General features: G+C 38.8%; 2 protein-coding genes across 9 annotated transcripts in view; one reads left to right on the top strand and one right to left on the bottom strand.

Moving 5' to 3' along the window:
* Positions 1-1,461, top strand: part of APP (amyloid beta precursor protein) — a 144,542-nt gene extending 143,081 nt beyond the window's left edge. For all 5 annotated transcript variants that reach the window (XM_077927293.1, XM_028726975.2, XM_028726977.2 and 2 more), the window contains one exon: positions 181-1,461. In XM_077927293.1, the coding sequence (XP_077783419.1) occupies positions 181-282 (102 nt within the window). In that variant the 3' untranslated portion in view covers positions 283-1,461. The remainder of the gene's footprint in view (positions 1-180) is intronic.
* A 2,575-nt stretch (positions 1,462-4,036) lies between these two features.
* On the bottom strand, positions 4,037-19,115 carry GABPA (GA binding protein transcription factor subunit alpha). Of its 4 annotated transcripts, none has more exons than XM_028726960.2 (10): positions 18,939-19,115; positions 16,881-16,981; positions 15,673-15,817; positions 14,494-14,578; positions 13,397-13,642; positions 11,636-11,830; positions 10,941-10,997; positions 8,660-8,800; positions 7,812-8,004; positions 4,037-6,675 (listed from the first exon to the last, which is right to left on the bottom strand). In XM_028726960.2, exons 2-10 carry the CDS (start codon positions 16,955-16,957, stop codon positions 6,447-6,449), a joined length of 1,368 nt encoding a protein of 455 aa, XP_028582793.1. In that variant the 5' UTR covers positions 16,958-16,981; positions 18,939-19,115; the 3' UTR covers positions 4,037-6,446. The 4 variants fall into 4 exon arrangements, with proteins under 4 accessions (XP_028582793.1, XP_028582794.1, XP_028582795.1 ...); XM_028726961.2 differs by lacking the exon at positions 18,939-19,115 and adding an exon at positions 18,262-18,755; XM_028726962.2 differs by lacking the exon at positions 18,939-19,115 and adding an exon at positions 18,319-18,755.
* Between the last annotated feature and the right edge of the window lie 128 nt (positions 19,116-19,243).

Below are 19,243 nucleotides of genomic sequence, written 5' to 3'. Positions count from 1 at the left end.
ATTGAACCCAGGATGTTCTGCTTGCAAAGCAGATGCTTTACCACTGAACTACAGCCACAGAGCTTCAAAGAGTTGACCCAGGAGGTGGGGTGGGGGGGACAACCCTATTTCTTCCATTTACACTGTCAACGTGAGAGTTGTGTGGGACCGTGACTCTGGTCTTCCTTCTACCTGCCTTAGGTGGACGCTGCAGTGACACCAGAGGAACGCCACCTGTCCAAGATGCAACAAAATGGCTACGAGAATCCAACCTACAAGTTCTTTGAACAGATGCAGAACTAGAACACCACAGCAGCCTCATGAGTTGGACAGCAAAATGATTGCTTCACTGCCCATTGGTGTTCAGTTAGAGAATAATGTGGAAACAAGCAAGAACGAACAAACACTTTGTTTTATTATTTACTCATTATCGCCTTTTGACAGCTGTGCTGTAACACAAGTAGATGCCTGAACTTGAATTATAAAATCAGTAATGTATTCTTCTCTCTCTTTACATTTCAGTCTTTACACTACATTATTAATGAATGTTTTTTGTGTACTGTAAAGTTTAGCTGTACTTAACTAGTGCATGAATAGCTTCTTTCCCAATTATTTATCATATAGCTCCTTTAGCCAGTTGTATATTATTCTTGTGATTTGTGAAGGGGGGGGAATTAAGTCCTAATTGAAATATGCTTTAAGAATCGATGGGGGATGCTTTCTGTGTACGTGGGGTTGAGCTGCTTCTCTTTGCTGAGTTTTCCTTTTTCTGATCACTATGCATTTTAAGGTCAAGATGAATTTTTCTTCTTTCTTTTTTTTAGAAAAGTATTCCAGATGAGTTGAAATTATTTTCCTCTGCAGTTGCATTTTATTGTACAGATTGTTGCTTCTGCTGTATTAGTGATGTAGAAATCATGGGAATACACGTTTGTTTCTTTGTGCCTGTTTTATGTGCACACCTTAGGCATTAAGGGGATGAACTTTCTTTTCCCATGTATCTTTTCATATTTCAAAAAAAATAAAAGGAATCCTTGTTAATTGTGAGCACTTTTATATGGGGGCGGGGGGAAGTGCCTGCTGGTTGAAAAATTAACAGGGATCCTACAAGCGTTTCTGCAGGATGATTGTACAGAATCATTGCTTATGAATTGATAGCTTTCTACACTGTGTTACATAAATAAATTACAAATAAAACCAATGGGCAAGAGTTTTATTTGAATGAAGAACTAAGTATTTTGGGGGTGACTTTAACAGTGACCATCAAATGTTCAAACGTAGGGGGTTGGGTGGTGGTTGGTTTTTGTTCTTTTTCTTCCTTTCCAAGTAGATCTGATTCATAGATTTCCCATTTTGAATATAGTGGAACAAAACAGCGGTGGGTGAGAGGGCTGTTTGCTTGGGCATGCCTTCCCTCTAAAATGTCTTTTTTTTCAGTTTGTATAATAGTGTTTTAATGTAAATAAATACATTCCTGGAGGAGCTCCATTGTAGTGGTGTGAGTTTGTAGCAGTTACCTTGAATTTTCTGCTCAAAGTCAAAGTTTTAACAAGGTACGAACAATTCTGATGGGGCTACCTTCTATAAAATGCCCTCCCTCTTCCACCTTATACAATTCCAATCCCCAGTTTCTATGACAGTGATGACATCCAAACTGACCTAGGAAAGATCCAGCTGCACAGACGTTGAGCTTAAAGTGGTGAGTTGCCATTTCACAGTGTAATGTTATTTCATTTTCTGTGACAAAATATGCAATCTGGTATAGAACTTGGCCTTCTGAAATTCTGTTTTCATTTGTTTAAACTTCCTAAGGGTGCAGGGGGATGAAAAGGCCTGGCAAGTGATTTCTGAATCTAAGCAAGCCAAATGACTTTAGGTATGACTTTCAGCAAGGTCCTTGACAGCCTGCTTCCCCACAACCAGACCACAGTATAGAGGAAGTTTTTAATGTTTGATGCCTTACTGTGTTTTAATTTGTTGGAAGCCACCCAGAGTGGCTGGGGCAATACAGTCAGATGAGTGGGATATAAATTTGTTGTTGTTGTTGTTGATGATGATGATGATGATAATAATAATTAATACTGTTCATTAGATGGGACCCTTGATCCACTTAAGTGTTCAGGGCACTTTGACTCTCAGTCAGCCCGGTTTTTCAGCAGGCATATTGTAGCTACTATATATGGTAATTTTTATTTCAGCAAATCAAACCAAAAATTTAGAATAGTAAGTGCTTTTAGACATATGCATGCAACCTATAAGGGGCATGGTGTTTGTTCAATGATGCTACCTTGTGAATCTGAACACTACAACTATAGTGTCCAAGTGGTATCTCTGGCATTAGCAGTGGCAAGAAAACACCCACATTTGGGTGATCGATTTTTTAAAAAATGTCCTTTGTATACATTACTTAGTATTTTGGTAAGGATATATTCTGAAACATGGAGGACCACAAACAGTAACTCCCTAGAAGAGCTAAGTGACCAGGCTGGCATGTAAGGGATTAGGCAGTACTTGAGGAATCCCAAACACAAGTTGTTAAGGCTCACCAAAGGACTTTGGCAAGTGCTCCAGAAAGGTACCTTCACTGTCAAGTAGCTCTTGAATCTAGAGGAAAGCTGTCAACTGAGGCTCCAGCAATTAAAGAAATGTTGGACAATTTAGAAGCCAACCAGTCATTAAGGCCCTAGCTTAAGGCAGCAGTAGCACAGACATACATCGCAGATACAGGGTTTGCTGGATATATAAACTCATACTGGAGCACCTGGGAAGAGACCTGGTCTGGGAAGAGGCCTGCCTGGTGAAGTCTTTGAAATCTCACACACACACACACACACCCCAGTCATGTTGATACCACTTCTGTGCATTTTGATAGGGAGAGTGGCATAAGATTAAACTTGAGCACATGTTGAGCTGGAAGCAGAAAGGACTATGTAGGGATTAACCTTTCATCCCTTGTCAGCACATCAGATCTAATTACAGATTTCATTGGGGGAGGGGGGCCAAATTCTGGATTTCTGAAGGATTTTTATTTGAAATCCACTTGTCTTTCACTCAAGGACAAAGCAGAAATGAATGCAACTTGCCAGTTTTCATCTTTAGGCTTCTGGGGTGCGCCTCTGAACTACAACTCAGCCAGTTACTAGTGGGTTGCATCCTTTGGCTGTTGCTGAGGCAGCTGCCTGGTTTCACTAAGGCCGAAAGGAAGGCACAAGATGTTTAACAAAAATAGCTCAAATCTACAAGCTGCTGTGCAGAGCTGCCCCCACAGCCTATTATTTTATCCTGCTGCTTTTAAATACAGCTCCTGTGAGTTTGGGATGCTGTAGGACTGAAAAAGTACCACTGATACATGCAGTGAAATAATCCAGCAAGAATAGAGGTTATTCTGCTGTTTTACAGGTACGCTTCCAGAATAGCTAAGATGGGCTCTGCTGGGGTTCAGAGCAACAGCAGAAGCAGATTAAAGCATTTGTGACAATATACATAAGACTGAAAAATAATGATGCTAACTCAGATAGTAAAAAGGTGAAGAAATCCAACTTAAGATATATTCATTGTATACACAAATTGAAGCACTGTTGTCTTAGGAACTTTACCGATTTCCTTAGTGCCATTATTTTGCAAGAATTACCCATTACTATTATTGCAAACACTGAAATTATGCTGAAGTTACACTGGGTGACATCCAGTGGCAGTTCATACAATTTCAACCTGCACAATGGATTTTTTTCTTCCTCCCTGTAGCCATTTGTGTGACCCCAAAATCGGCTTCTTAGGTCTGGGGGAATTCCCAGAGCAAATTTTGGGGCTTTATGGAAGTCTACCCAGATGAAGAAAGGAAAGCACCATTGTACAGCTTGACATTTGTTTCGCAATCAAGCAAAATGTCTACCAATGAATTTAAGAGATGAACAAACTGCAGAAATGCTGGAGTAATGATATTTTTTATCATTTGCATTCTCTTTTCCTTTACTACTACATGTCACATCTACTAAATTTACTAAGAAAACACTGCAAAAAGTTATATACACTTTGTGAATGTACAGAAGACAAAACATTTTGTTGTGTAAAATTTTATTTTCTTACTTTACTATATTGACAATTTTATGCACAAATATTTTAGAGTAAAAATAGAAAATAATTGTTTTATGTAAAATTCAACACAAAAGAAATACATAATTAGCAGAATATGTGTCCTTAAAGAGTAAAAATGTATGCAAAAACCCCTCCATTTTACAAAAAATTGGGAATATACCTTCTATATTTTTCTTCTGACAGCCACACAATGCTATTTGACATACAATAATCCATACCTTACTGAAGACCTCGATTAGTCACAGATTGTCCCCACAATAAATCTGACACGTATGTACTGTTTTTAAAACACATCAGTACTCTATACATGGGGAAAATATTACAAGAAGTGCAGCAAACTTACAAAGGAAGTATAATGAAATTTTAAAATTCAGAAAACAAATGCAATGTATATATAATAAAAGGCCATGTGCCATGTTTACTAATATGGCTTATTCTGTTATGTGCAATTATGTGCATAGCTGAGAGTATATTTATGACAGCATTAATATATGTAATTTGTGGTCACCCTTGTCTATCCCAAGGTTTACCGGTGGCCTTCTTTTACAGGGAAAAATTAGATGCCTGTACATTTCAAACACATCTTAAAGAGATGCATATGAACTAGTAATGTAAGTTATGTTGCTTGTCTTACTTAGCACTACATAAAATGTCCAAACCCTTATTTTTAGGAATGCAGCTTCTCTCCCCTCCCCTTCCCACCCCAGCTATGGACTAATGGCTCCAGTGATGCATAGGAGAGTTCAAAGTCTTGATATATGATTAAAGTGGGTTTTTTCACTTACCATAATTATCATTCAGACTTTGAGAGAAAACATATTCTTAACCAGCTTGACTAACAGCATAAAATATTAGTGTAACAAACTGCAATCCTGTAATGTTAAATACAAGTCCCACTGGAGTCAATGGACTTAACCGGCCATCAGAAACATTAAATGTCATCCAAAGGTTTAAACACTTTCTTTGCCTAATGATGTTTAAATACCAGAATATCTTCTACGTTTCTAAGCAGTCTGAAAATAAGCAAATGAGTCGAGCTGTAACTACAGCTACAATCTTACATTCCCAAGACTAAGCTACATTTTATGTTCAGTGCTTTTTACTGTAAGTGATTTGCTCTTACAGATGAAGGCCCTGTTTAACATCTGCACTTTCACTGATTGTTAAGTGAAACCACAACTTCAAACGAGTTTGTTCTTCTAATTGTGATTATTCAACAAAAAGCCTACATTCAGAACAAAGGGATATTTATACCAAACAAAGGGAAGACGAAGAAAAATAGCATAAGCTCATCTAGATTTAATTTGGTTATCTTTTAAAAAATGTTATCAAATTAATTAACTATGAGTGATACACACCCTTTTCTTTCCATAACAACAGCTTGGAAATTTAAGTAATTTAAAGAAAACTGCATTTTTCTGTATTTTAATACAGAGGTCTATATAACATTGAGAAGTCAAACTTCTTATCAATTTACCTGCAGATTACATTTTATTTCTCAACAGGTAGGGGCTTCTCTCTGTGATTAACTTAAGTCTTCAGATCAAAGTCAGCTACACTGCAAGTATAAGCAGAATCAGCTGATATACTCTGCAGTGTAGATTAAAACAAAGCAAAACCTATTCTTTGGATGAGAGACAGCATTTCAAGTTTTTAATCTCGTAATAGGAAAAATGTGGAAAACTTTTTTGTGCCAGACATTAAGCTTAGCAATGTCTCTCAAGATAGTTAAGCACTTTCCCTCAAATACACGTTATCTACATATTTTATCAAAATACTCATAATTGGTTTTTGACCTTGCTGGACTTAAATTTGGATTTCTCTTCAGCAGTGATCTCCCAATTCTGCCTATAGTACACTTCTTTTGCGATGAGAAATCATCTTAGGAGCATGGTACTTTTCAGTGTGTTTTTTACAGCCTGACATGCTTAGATAATGAGCATGGTTAAGAGTAGCTGCCTTACCTCTGGAAATGCATTACTTTTAATTTGGTAGCTTAGAAATGGAAGTGCAGAGAACTAAATTCAAAATATTGACAGGTTTACATCGTGTAAATATGCTTCAATTTCTCGAAACGCTGGACAAATAGTATGGCATAACATGGCACCAACCAATTGTGAGCTCTCTTACCGATCCAGCAACTTGTCACATCATGTCTGTCTTCATGCTGAAGAATCTGGAGTGCCTTTAACATACATGAAATATATACCTTTACGTGAAAAAGATCCAAATTTGTGGGAGTCTCAGTTCTCCGTAGAAAAACCATGCATCATATTGAACTGCCAAGGAATGAAGTAGCTCCCATTTTAGGACCAGAAACTGCTCAATATACAAGAAAGGCCTCATGCTCCCAAGCTTTTAGGTCCTGGTACTCAGTTATCTTTTTCTGTTTGCAGAGATGCCGTAGCCAGTGCAACTGCTGTGACGGGTTGTGCAATACCATGGAGTTGCATCTTTGCCAGTTTCTTTTGTTCACACTCTGTGACCAACCGGTTCAACTCTGCTGCGCTGTACCCAATGAGAGTCTTCAAGTCACAGACAAATTTGTATACAAACCTCTTGCCTTGCACTTTGCAGATCATGTCTCCATCGTAGTAATACCTTCATTTAGAAAAAAGGGAACAAAAATTCCTTGAAAAAGTAACTGATGATAACTAACACGGATGATAACTATAAAATTTGATAAAGGGAAAAATAAGCTGCCTTTCTAACTTAAAGCACGTCCCTTGCCTCACATCTAACAAGATCTCGAAGGTGGCAAAATGTAAGGATGACTTTGCAGACCATCACAAACTTATTTTCCTTTTGTAGGCCCTGAATTACAGTGCAGCCTCAACTGTTTGAGAATGTCTATCTGAATGGAGGCTTCAGAGGGACACGTGAGCCTACTTTCTTATCACCTAGAGAAACCAACAGTCAGTGCAAATGGGTCTTCTGATATATGCAGCCTTGCATATTTGTTTGCTCAATTTAACCTATGCAGCAGAAAGAATCTACTTTGCCATTGCTTTGTGCATGAAACTGGGTCTTGTGGAGTTCAACACCACTGAATGCACAACAGAATCACCATGCTTGTGATAGGACAACATGGATACACAGTCAGGAGATGGGCTGCATGTACATTGTCATTATAGTTTTGTGGAAAATAATAATGTGTATTCACTATTGGAAGCTGAGGGATTATGGGTTTTAGTTAAACTTTCAACATCTAGACATATAGCCTTATTACACTGAATAGCCGCCAATAGTTAAATTTTGCCTTCAGCTGACTTTCCTAGAGTATTTAGCTGGCTATAAAGCAGAGTTAATATATGTGACAGCATGCAGTTAATTAAAGTTAATAGTTCACTGAAGTCCACACATTCAGAAGGGGAAGCCACTTTAAAGTATTGTCTAAATCAATATGATGAGCAGTATTCAATTTAATTAATTAAATTGACACTGGATTTAAGACAGACCAAAGGAAGTACTTCTTCACATAACATAAAGAATTTGCTACCACAGGATGTGCTACCACAGGATGTGGATATGGCCATTAAGTTTAAAAGGGAATTAGAAAATTCATGGAATGTAAATGGAACCTGAATATTCAAAAGCAGCGTACCTTAGAATACCACATGCCAGGGACAAACAACAGGAAATCCATCACCTTCATGCTCTGTTTGTGAAGTTTCGTGGGCAACTGGGAGTTACTGTTAGAATCAGACTCATAAGCAGTTCTTATGTTCTTAACTTACCGTAAAGCACGGCTGAGTTTCTCATAGTTCATAGTAGGCTTATTTTTACGCTGTCCCCATTTCTGTGCAACTAGCTCTGGTTGATTTAGTTTGAACTCTCCTTCATCGCCAACCCATGAAATGCAGTCTCGAGCATCTTTGTCAGTCAGAAGCTCAAGCAAAAATTGCCAGAGTTGGATCTGGCCATTGTTTCCTATTGAAAATGAAATGATTAAAAAGGAAATATAAAACCATGTTTTTCATCTCATTATGAGCCTCACTTGTGAAATAGACTAAAATGTTTTAAGTGAATAAGCCTTCCAGTAAGCTTAACTCCTTGGGGTAAGAAATTAAACATAAAATATATTCAAGATAAAGTAAATATCCTGACTGATTAAAAAGAAGTTTAACTTGAAAGCTTGCTCACATTGTGTTCCATTTTAATGGGTCCTATTACCCTACTATTGTAGAAAAATTACCCTAAACCTGAAGCAAATCTGCAATCAATACACGTGTATTAAAAACCTCATATCCCAACCTTATTTTAAAAATAGCTTTATGGAGTTTGTATCTTTCATTAATGTAAATTTTAAAATCTATTTTTGTTGTGTCTATTCTCTCTGTTGCACAAGATGGGCATTATTTTATCTACCAGCTATGAAATCGTTATTTTTTCTGTCTTGATGGTTCTCCCTCCAAGAGTCTTCAGGTTGAGATAAATTATTTTAAGAAATAGGAACTTTGCTCATTCAAATAAAACTGACCTTTGTTCTTCTAAGATACTAACAAATTCTACAGTCTCTCTATGGACTGGAGTACTCATACTATACGGATACTTAAAATCTTTGGTTTTAGTTAAAAGAAAATACCTGTTCTGTTCCCAGGTGAACTTCTATCTTCTCCAGAAATCCTTGGTGCTCTCTGCACTTTTGCTGTCTTTGCACTGCTGTTGATGACTTTAATAGTGGTTGGAGTAGCAGGCTGTACAGATGCTGGAATAATCTGCACAGCTACAAAGAAAACATATGATTATATACCCATAAGATTAAAAATGGGTATTAGATGCATAAGAAGAAATTCCCATGTCAGACACCAAGACACAGGAACAGCCTAATATATTACAGACATTTGACACGGAATATAATCATATGAGCTAGTTAAAGAACAGAGGAACATGTAATAAAATATTACAAATGCTGGTGAATTTACATTATGAGATCATTTTCTTAAACTTTAGCTCCAGTAATCTGCACTATACAGATGAAAGGATATTGAACTGGAGATAGAATAGTTTTAATATTTTCTCTGAAGAGTATACAAACAGCTTTATTCAGCCTTTCTATAACCAAAGACTAGATAACGTCCAACAGCATTATCAATAAGTCATCTGAAAAATGGTGTCATTGCCTGGCACTTGGAAATAAACATTTGTGATAAGAGTTAGTTCCCTACAGAAATATGTCTGGAACACCAAAGTATTTTCATTTTTTATTATTATTAGTTACAATGCTGCATCAGAAACAGCAATTTTTGGCACAGCAAATCTTTCAGTTGGTCTGCATAACTAGGGAGACCAATCTCTGTGTAATTAAAGAGTTTGTATTACACACAAAATGAATTTCTGAGTTGTGAAGTAGTGACAGATTGTCAACTAGTCTGTAGAGGGGGAACCTTTGACTCATGGGCCAAATCAGGCCCACCTAGGTTCGTTATTGGGCCCATAAAGCTGGTATACCAAAGTCATGGCCACCTGCCTCATACAAAAGCTAAGTTTGCAGTTGGTGCCAATCAGCACTGACTGAGAACCCTGCTGGGATAAGGGGTACTCAAGAGTCTGCAGACTCCAGCTTATCCCAAATGGAGTTAAGACAGTATCAGTGAGCAAGCTTCTTTCAGCAAGTATCACCTTCTGCAACCCAGCTTGAGTTCAAGTCTATTTGGAGGGAAGAGAGAGATAACTACAAAGATATATATATGTGCCACAGCATGTAATTTATTACCATAGAGTATTCCTAAAAATTCTGGTTCTTTCTGCAGACCACTGAGCCTCCACTCTTAAGAGCCTGCTCCTGATTCTTTTCTTTGAAACAGGGTCACCTGATATCATGTTGATGTCAGGTGATGTGATAGCAGTCAGCCCCAGTCAGCCGTCAAAGTGTCCTGTGGAGGATGGGGGAGCATAGCATCTCGCCTGCCAGCCAAATCCTATTCCCCACCCCAGTCTATACTATCATTTTTGTATTTTTATTGAAAAGCTTGAGGGCTCTGCCACCACAAATCTGAAGTATGCATCAATGTTACCCCAAATTTTGGGACTACCCTATGCAAATACCTTCTGATTTTGCATGTACAGTCACACCTTGGTTCTCGAACGGAATCCATTTCAGAAGTCTGTTCGACTTCTGAAAAGGTTTGAAAACCAATGCATGGCTTCCGATTGGCTGCGGAAGCCGCATTGGATGTTCAGGTTCCAAAGAACATTTGCAATCCAGAATACGCACTTCTGGGTCTGCAGCGTTCGGGAGCCAAAACGTTCAAGTCACAAGGCATTCAACAACCAAGATACGACTGTATTCTGCTTCTACTAGCCAAGAAAAGCAAACAGGTGAGCTTGATACTGAAGCTTCTGTACCTTTCGTAGTGCCACTTCAATAAAACTTTTGTTGCTCCTCTTTATTTGCTCCCAAACTAAGAAGAAAATAACAACTATCCAAAGTCTTTTCCAATAAAAGTAGAGAACTGTGGGTGAAAGCACCATAGAAATAATAACCTTACCAAACTCGCTCTGCCCAAGAGGACAGACCTTATTACTCTCTACTCCCAAAATGTTTGCACTCTCTTTTTAAAGTATCCCATGGGAAACGCCAGTAAGCTGCTGCTAGATAATCCAGGAATAATTTAATATTGAACTACTGCTCAATATTAAAGCCCCACAGCAATGGGAATAAACCTCGCAATAGACCTCCTGGTTCACTGGTCAGGTGCCAGTGCAAATGCACCATTAGAGACAAATGTTCTTAATTTCAATTTGATTCCATCTTTAAAAGGTTAAGGATCAGCTTCCAAGTTCAAGCATTTTTATACAGACTATGATACGACTCTGTTGAGAATACTATTTCTTTAAAACAAAATCATAGAATGACAACTTACGTTGATCAATAGTAACTGTAGCTATTTCTCCAGAGTGTTCTTGGCTAGCCAGCACATCTGGATATACAAGAAAAATATTAAATACTAAACTTTGGCAACATTTCCACTTGAAAAAATAAGGAAAGAACAAAGGAAAGTGCTAATTTTATAAAGAATATAAGAATTAGGAACATGCTTGAAGTCTAAAAGCCATGCAGGGAAAGGAAAAAAGAAATACACATCTATAAAATTTATAATGTTATTAGATTTATAGGCAATTCTGCATTTCGCATTTCTTTCATATCTGGTAATTTTAAATAATTACCTTCTGTTGCCTCATATATATTTTTAACTAAAAGAGGGGTAGGAAGTATAGAAGCACTTAGATTCTGATAGAGATTGAAGAATGATTTAAATCTTACTTTAAATTATCAGTAACTCTTCTCCTGATGCTAAGAATACTTGCATCTTGAGAAAACTAAACTGCTATAGTGTTTAAATTATCCGTGTCTAGAAGCTGATACATACAGAACCCTTACAATTTGAATTGTGCTTATGTGCACAGAGCCCTAAAGTGTCAGTAGCATTTTAAGTCATAGTGACTGACTGAATGCATACATTACTTGGTAACTAGGACTGCCATGATGTAGACTTTTTATTTAAAAACCTTTATTTTAAAAAATCAAACAAGATACTTGTTGAGAAAACTCACATACATTTTCGAAGAAGTTCCAGGTGGCTCCAAAGGATTTCTCCCCGAGGGACCCTCTGGAAGAAGTCCTCTTGACTGAGGCTGCACAACTCTCTCCCAGGAATGCTAAGAGTATTGAGATCTATGTCTGTCATGCTGAACTCCTTCATCACCCATACTACCCAGTGCAGTACCTGGTCAGTTGACCACTGTACTGGATCTAGGAAAGAAGAGAAATATTCTACTTATTTTTCCCAATCTTGCAACAGGCTATGTTAGACCATCATCAGCATACATTCAAACAAAGTATTCTTAAAATGAACATAAAAGCCCAACAGATGGCAGGTTCATGCAGCTGAAGCAATAATAAAGAAAAGGAATTCTGATATATTATCTATTAAAATCTTACTTTCCAATTACTTTCAGATCTATACTTAACTAAGTATCAAGTTTTCAGAAAATAGCTTTATTATGACAACCATTTTCAGAGACATAGTGGTAACTCATGGACTTGTGTAGTCTTTTTTCAAAGATCCATGACTACATCATTATGTTGAACATATAAATTTATGGAGATGACTGATAGCTGCTAACTTCAGATGTCACAACAAAGCGCTTCCGACTGCGTCAGTCTCCCCTTTCCATGCGAAAGGAGGAAAATGTAAAGCTTCTTGGCATGGTTTTGAACAAATTGCCATTCCTCTTTATGTCCAAATATAAGAAAATATATTTTATTCTATCCACAGTTGGTCAACACACCAGGATCTGAAGCGAGTGTGATCCTGGTATGTCTGAACTAGGTGTCACTGGAATAAACTACAATATCACATATTCTGAGGTAATGTTAAACTCTAGTGACATTAAACTTTCAAACTTCCTCCCCTTCTATATACAGGAAGAAAGGAGAGTAAACAACCCCAAGGCTCACACTTGCTTATCCTTGTAATGGTAAAACTAAGATTTAGTGTTACATCTGAACCAGACTGCCAAGTCAATCCAACTCTCTACTAGTGTGGTCTACTCTGAATGACATGAACTATCCAGTGCTTCAGGGATTGATTGATTGATTGATTGATTGATTACTAAATTTGTACACCACCATTCATCTGAAGATCACAGGGCAGTTCACAACATAAAAATGAGAACGCAAAATACAAATCAACCAAAAACAAACCAATAACCCTGCTCCCACAAGCATTTAAAAGGCCATAGAATATTAATCAGCTAAACATCTGGTTACAGAGAAATGTTTTCGCCTGGTGCCTAAAGATATGTAATGAAGGTGAAAGGCAAGCCTCCTAGGGGGGAGCATTCCACAAATAAGGAGCCATGGCAGAAAAGGTCCACTCTTGTTTTCTGACCCTCCAGACCTCTCATGGAGGAGGCACACAAAGAAGGGCCTCAGATGATGATCACAAGGTCCAAACCAATCTCTCAAAGAAATGTTTAGCTACTACAGTTTGACAATTAGAAAATAATTATATTATCACAGCTTATTCCCCTTCTCTGAACTACTGCATACATCAGAGATCAGAGAAAATGCAAATCTAAACCTCAGCACAAGAGGTTATGAATTCCCCCTGCTTATATGGCATTCCCTTGGCAATGATGCTGAACTGGCAACATGAAACGTTCACAGTAGAAACTGAATGTGCACCATATTTATTCAACATCACTTTGTCATTATTACAAATCAGACATCTAAGCAGAACTATCTGCAAATGGAGGGGGAGATAGAGAAAAGAACCATAAAGATATACATGTGCCATTGTATATAATTTATTACCATAGGGTATTCCTAGACGTTCCTGCTCTTTTCGGTAGCCTTCTAATGCTGCAGCCCAACGAGTTACTTGTTCAGATGTTTCATCAGAGATGGTGGTAATATGTTTCGTTCCATCCAGTGTTATCACTTGAGCTTCTTCAACAAGGTGTGCCTCAGTTTCCGTATGGTGGGCATCTGGATCAATCACGACCTCAACAGTTTCTACTGGCTTTACAATTTCAAGGATGTTTAACTTTGGTTCTATTCCTGTACAGAGAAAGAGAATTGAGAAAACACCACACAAAATGCAAACTACACAAAGTGGAACAGAACAAATTAATCGTGTTCCAATTCTTTATATTGTATTGAATTGGAACTCGATTAATTTGTTCTGTTCTGCTCCATACTGTTCTGATAAATGGTTAACTATACAGTCCTGTTTTTATTATATTTTGCACATTGCCTTGGGACATATGTAGAAGGCAATTAATAACAGCAATCATACATTAACCAGTGAGCAAATAATTTTATTTCAGAGCCCTCTTAAAAATTAAATCTTTATAAATGGCATTTTAACTTCAATTTTAAAGGCTTCATTCCAATACTGTCATCACTTTAACATTTAAAATTCTAAAAAATGCTATTCATTAATATTTTGTGAAATACAAACTCAGCTCACCAACTTTTACTTTATCTCATTTTCTACCCACTAGCTCCCAATATCGACTTTGACCTTATAGTTTCATCATTTAAAAAATCATATGCAGGGTTAAGCATCAACATCTATATAATCAATAAGCTGTGCAAAAGCATTTGCAAGTCTACAAAGTCCTTCAAATCACTAAAAGGAAACCAATTTTCCAGATTAATCATTCTTATCTGCTCACTGACATGTATTACTATGAAAGTTTACCCTGTGTAGTAAGTTCACAATAACTAAGCTGTAATGTGTATATTTACATCCAACCATTGAGAAATAATATTTGAACAGAAAAAGCTATTACTGTAGGTCAATAACAAGGGCTGCATACCAACCCTGCCACTAAATACTACTGTTTTTAACATACATCTCCACCAGATGCAGGAAACATCATAAATCTACAGAATTAGTTTTTTACCTTGCCTTGATATTACTTGGACACTAAGCTGCACTGTTCCATCTGTCTTGACACCTTGATCAAAAAGACTACGATCTGGATCCAGCTTGATAAATAGAAATTAAAAGAAAGGTAGTCAACTTATTATTATGGGTTTGTTCACAACAATCAGGACAGGACAGTTGATGGGAGAACACCCTCGGGGGGATTTTCCAGGTGGATAGGGCTCCATGGTTGTCTTCAGTGGCCTTCCTCTCTCGTGGAATCCTTCCCACACAACACCTGATGGGTCACCATAATGGTATGTAGATACATCACACGCCCTTATCATACAGCACTTTTGAAACCACAGTGTTGAACATGCATCAAAGATATGATCTCCAGACTTTGTTTTGGGAGGCCTATTGAACACAATTGGAAGTATGCTCTGCAATATCTTCGATCATGCTTTGTTGTTCTAGACCACTCAGTTAATATTTCTGAGGATATGGCCGGTGTGTTTCCAGATAGCCGTTTCTTTCCTGCTCCTCAAACACACATATTATTTAACATTATATATATATATTGCAATTATCCATATAAAATTATATGGGGGGGAAATCCCTAGAAAATTGCAAGGTTTTATTTTACAGGCAGGGGCTAGTTTTGTCTCCTGAGAGAGAAACTGTGTGTTTTCAACAGCAAAGACAGGACTCGCCTTTCAAAACAGTTATTTAGGCTAAACCAGTCTCTTTGCAGCTCTACCCTGCCCTCTAGCATGTATCACCTAAAAGGCAGGCCAGCTTACTTGTTATAATTGAGCATTCCCATATTTGCTTATAAACCTGAATCTATTTTGTTTTCCTGAACGAATTGTAGCTTGAATATGTTTATCTGGTTATAACTTACTTACTCAAAAACTCTGATCTAAACAAAAGTCTCAGTTGTTGAAAAATATGCTAGATATGATACAGAGGTAAAGTTTTGTTGAGTTAAATGAAAAGGTGGCCAAGTATCTATGTCCGTTTTAGTCTTGACTGATGTGCATCCCCTGGTAGAGATAATTATATTCTATGCAATGCGTTCCAATCAATTAATATTGATAAATATATACAAGAATAAAACCGCCAATAGAAAATGTAGGCAGAAGATCAAAGGAGTCCTACTCAGTATAGGCCATCCTTTATATTAAAACTTTTAACTGTAATGCTTTTGCTATACCTGTATATCCTGTAGGCAGATTTCATGTGCTTCCAAAGAACATTGAAGTCTTGGTTCCAGTAGTTTCTTAAGATTTCCAACCGGTTCATTGATATCAATAGCCTGACTCACAAATTCTGCAGTGGTGTAAGTTTGCTCAACAATGCTGAAAACAAAAGAGTTTAAAAGGGGTCTTGTATTTGAACAAAAACTACTGTTAGAATGTGCTAGTGCTAAACATTCCAGTAAGAGACATGAACATCATTTGGAAAGTTTTAAAATGGAACAACTTTTGAGTACATATCTGAAGCCGGATTTGAACTCCCTTAACTGCTCTGTGTGTTTTTTCTGCAGTGATCTGAACTTGCACTGAACTGAAAATGCATTGGGACATAGAAACCATGACTATAGTGGGGAGTGGGAAGAATCTTACTGTTGATGCCAAGTTGCAATGACATCTAGGTCATTGTCATATCTGAATACTACCTGACTAATCATGCAATTAATGAAAAAATCCTAGGAAATCTGCTAATTTTTTAGCAGAGTACAACTGGGATCAAGATAATAGCTATAACAAAGATACACAAATGGAAAGATATCAAGGGAACTGCAAGACACGTATCACAAAGTGGGTGAATTTTAACGTATAGAACCCAACGTAAGAAAAACGCTTTGGGTTACTGAATTACAGCTAGACACTTTCTGTGGACTCTTTATGGCAACATTCTATCCCAGGCGGGCTAATCTGATTCAGCCCAAGGGCTGCATTCACCCTTTGCCAACCTTTCATGGGCCACATGCCAGTGATGAAGATGGTGAAGATGGCCACCCAACACTCACATGAACATGCACAACGCCCCCCCCCCCCCGCAGATCAGCTCAAGATGGGCATTACTGCTCCTCCCTGTTAATTAAATGAACAATCTGATGACTGGGGAGTGGGTGATTTGCATCAATATCAGGGTGCTGGGATTTAAATATTTGCCTTCCCAGAAATGTCTTTATTAACTTTTTGATACCAAATTCAGTGGGGTTTGGGCAGAAAAATTTGCTTGGATGGATGCATTGGGCCCCCACAAACAGCAGATTAGCCACTGTTCTTCTACTGCAACACTCTAAACTGGATGTACAGTAAACACTCGGCTCTCTTTCCTGAATTTGAAATGCAGCTCCAAAAAAACCCAAAACAGCAATACATGCATGCACTCCTATGGACTCAAATTATATACCTTTCTTCAGTGCACTCTTGTTTCTCTGTTCCATCAATTTCTATTTCTATCAGTTCTTCTGCTTCTCTTTTAGTCATGGCTGAAATGTTTCAAGAGGCAATCTGCAAAATAAAATGTGTCTGTTTGTTTTTACACATTACATACAAATAGAAATAACAGGTTCAAAATAAGTACACTTTATTCATTCATTTACTTTTCACTTGAAAATACGATCTATTGGTCAAGTGGGGTTTCTGCATAGGTGGTTTAGGGCACAATCCAAAGCCATAAATATGGAGCAAGATTTCAACTGGGTGCTGAGCTAATGGTTAAGACCACTAATATATCAAAATAACACTGTCATTAAAATTATTCTGATGTTTGGTAGCTTGTGGATTCATATCCTTTTTTTTAAAAAAAAGGCTTATACAGTATAAAACAGATGTCTCTTTTAAAATAGTGCTTTTTCAACTTGCTGTAAATCTCAAATGCAGGCTAATCATTCGTTTCCTTTCATCTTTCCATTCCTCTGCTGAATTCAGAGGCAGGACATGCAACTTATGAATTATGAGTAATGTCTAGAAGTCAGCTTGAAGCAGTTTCTGTCTGAAACACTGAAGTGATACACTATTTATCATTAGACTTTATATTATTAACTTTGCCACAGGTGGATCTTTCTCCAAAGAAAACTGGAAAATATAACTTTCAAGAAGCTGAGGACTTTCAAGATGTTATTTCATTTAATATAAGTTGCTGCAAGATTTGGGGAAATGATCACAGTATGATTTAATTATAGCTAAAGTGGTAAAAACCTTCACATTTCGGGGCAAGAACACAGATATTCTTAATAAAGTAAGCAATTTGTTTCTAGTTATGCACACTGCTCTAATTGCCACTTGAAAACAAAAACAAAACACTATGATTATTTGTTCCTGGACCATCTCTTCCTGCAGTCACATAATCGTGGTTCCAAAGTAAACATAATGATGTCAAACTAAGGTATTGCTTAAAAAAGAGTAAAAACATTCCAATGTTAAAACACACCTACAGGGAAGTAAGTTCCTGTTTTATTGGTGGAACACTTTTCGAAGTCTGTATACACTAGTGCATACGGAACTGCACCGGGGCAAGGTGGATGCTGTATACTTCATAGTAGGATACAAGCCACTGATCAAGATATTTTCATTCGTTCCAAAAATGAAATATTGCATCTCAGCAGGTGCCAGTACTGCCTGCTTCACTTAATGTAACAAAACATCTATGAAGAGACCTAATCCTAGAAACGCAGAATTGGAAGGGACCCTAAGGATCCTCCCTGCAATGCAGGAATATGTAGCCGTCCCGTACTTTATCCTGCTCCAACCAACTGAGCTACATGATCTCCTGATCTAATCTCTGGTACCTTTTATTTGCATATTAAGGCACGCACAGAATAACCCTCGCTGTCGCATGTACACACTTCAGATACACATGGAGAGAGATAGATGAAGTTATTGTGATGTTCCTTCCTTTTGAAATAACCTCTTCGACGTTTGACAGGAGGCCGAACGGCCGAGATGACCCCGCCAGGTTACACGGAGTGAGGGAAGGGGGCGGCGGCTGAGCGAGGCGGCGGGAAGGGTCCCGAAATGTCCGCCGGCTCCTCCCGCCGCCGCCGCCGCCGCCGGGCCCGTCTCTTTCCCAAGGGAAGCGAAGGCGGCCTCTTCCATGGCGGATGACGAGCAGGGGGAGCGGGGACGTCTCTCTTTCCCGCCCCGCCGTTTGAGAAGAGGAGGAGAGGAAAGGGCGCCGCCGCGGTGGCGATGGCGGCGAGGAGGCCCTTGAGGCGCGCAGGGCTCCATCCCGCCTCAGCCCAGGCCTTCCTCTCCCTTCCGCCCGCGGCGGCGCCTCCTTGTTGTTTGAACTCGGAACGGAAATGAGGCTCGCGCCGCGCGGGGCAGAAAACGGAAACAAAACACAAGAAGCGAGGAAGCCACGAGACCCCCCCTTCCCCCCCGGATACAGCGCGAGGCGCTTCCCTTTCTCCCCCGCCCTCCCTTTCCAGCCGCGCGCCCCGAAGTCTCGCGCCTCAGGACTTACCAGCCGCCGCCACCTCAGCCTCCGTCACACAAAAAACAAAACGCAAAACCCCGCTAACCCGCCAAAGCAGGCGGAGCAGCGCCCGCCGCTTCCCCTCCCCGCGCCTTTTTTTTTTAAAGGAAAAAAAAACTTTCCAGCCGCGGCGGCTGAATCAGCCCCACCGGAGCCCCTCACGCCGCCCCTGCGGGAAGAAGGCCGCAGCGCGCTCACACTCGGGCAGAGAAGGCTGCGCGCGGGGCCCTGGCGGGGGAAAAGCGCACACACACACAATCCCCCCCTCCGCGTCGGGGCGAAAACTACAACTC

This window comes from Podarcis muralis, chromosome 4 (assembly GCF_964188315.1).
Source record: "Podarcis muralis chromosome 4, rPodMur119.hap1.1, whole genome shotgun sequence".
NCBI lineage: Eukaryota > Metazoa > Chordata > Lepidosauria > Squamata > Lacertidae > Podarcis > Podarcis muralis.
The sequence above is the reverse complement of the archived record's forward strand: the minus strand, read 5'-3'. Positions and strand labels throughout refer to the sequence as shown.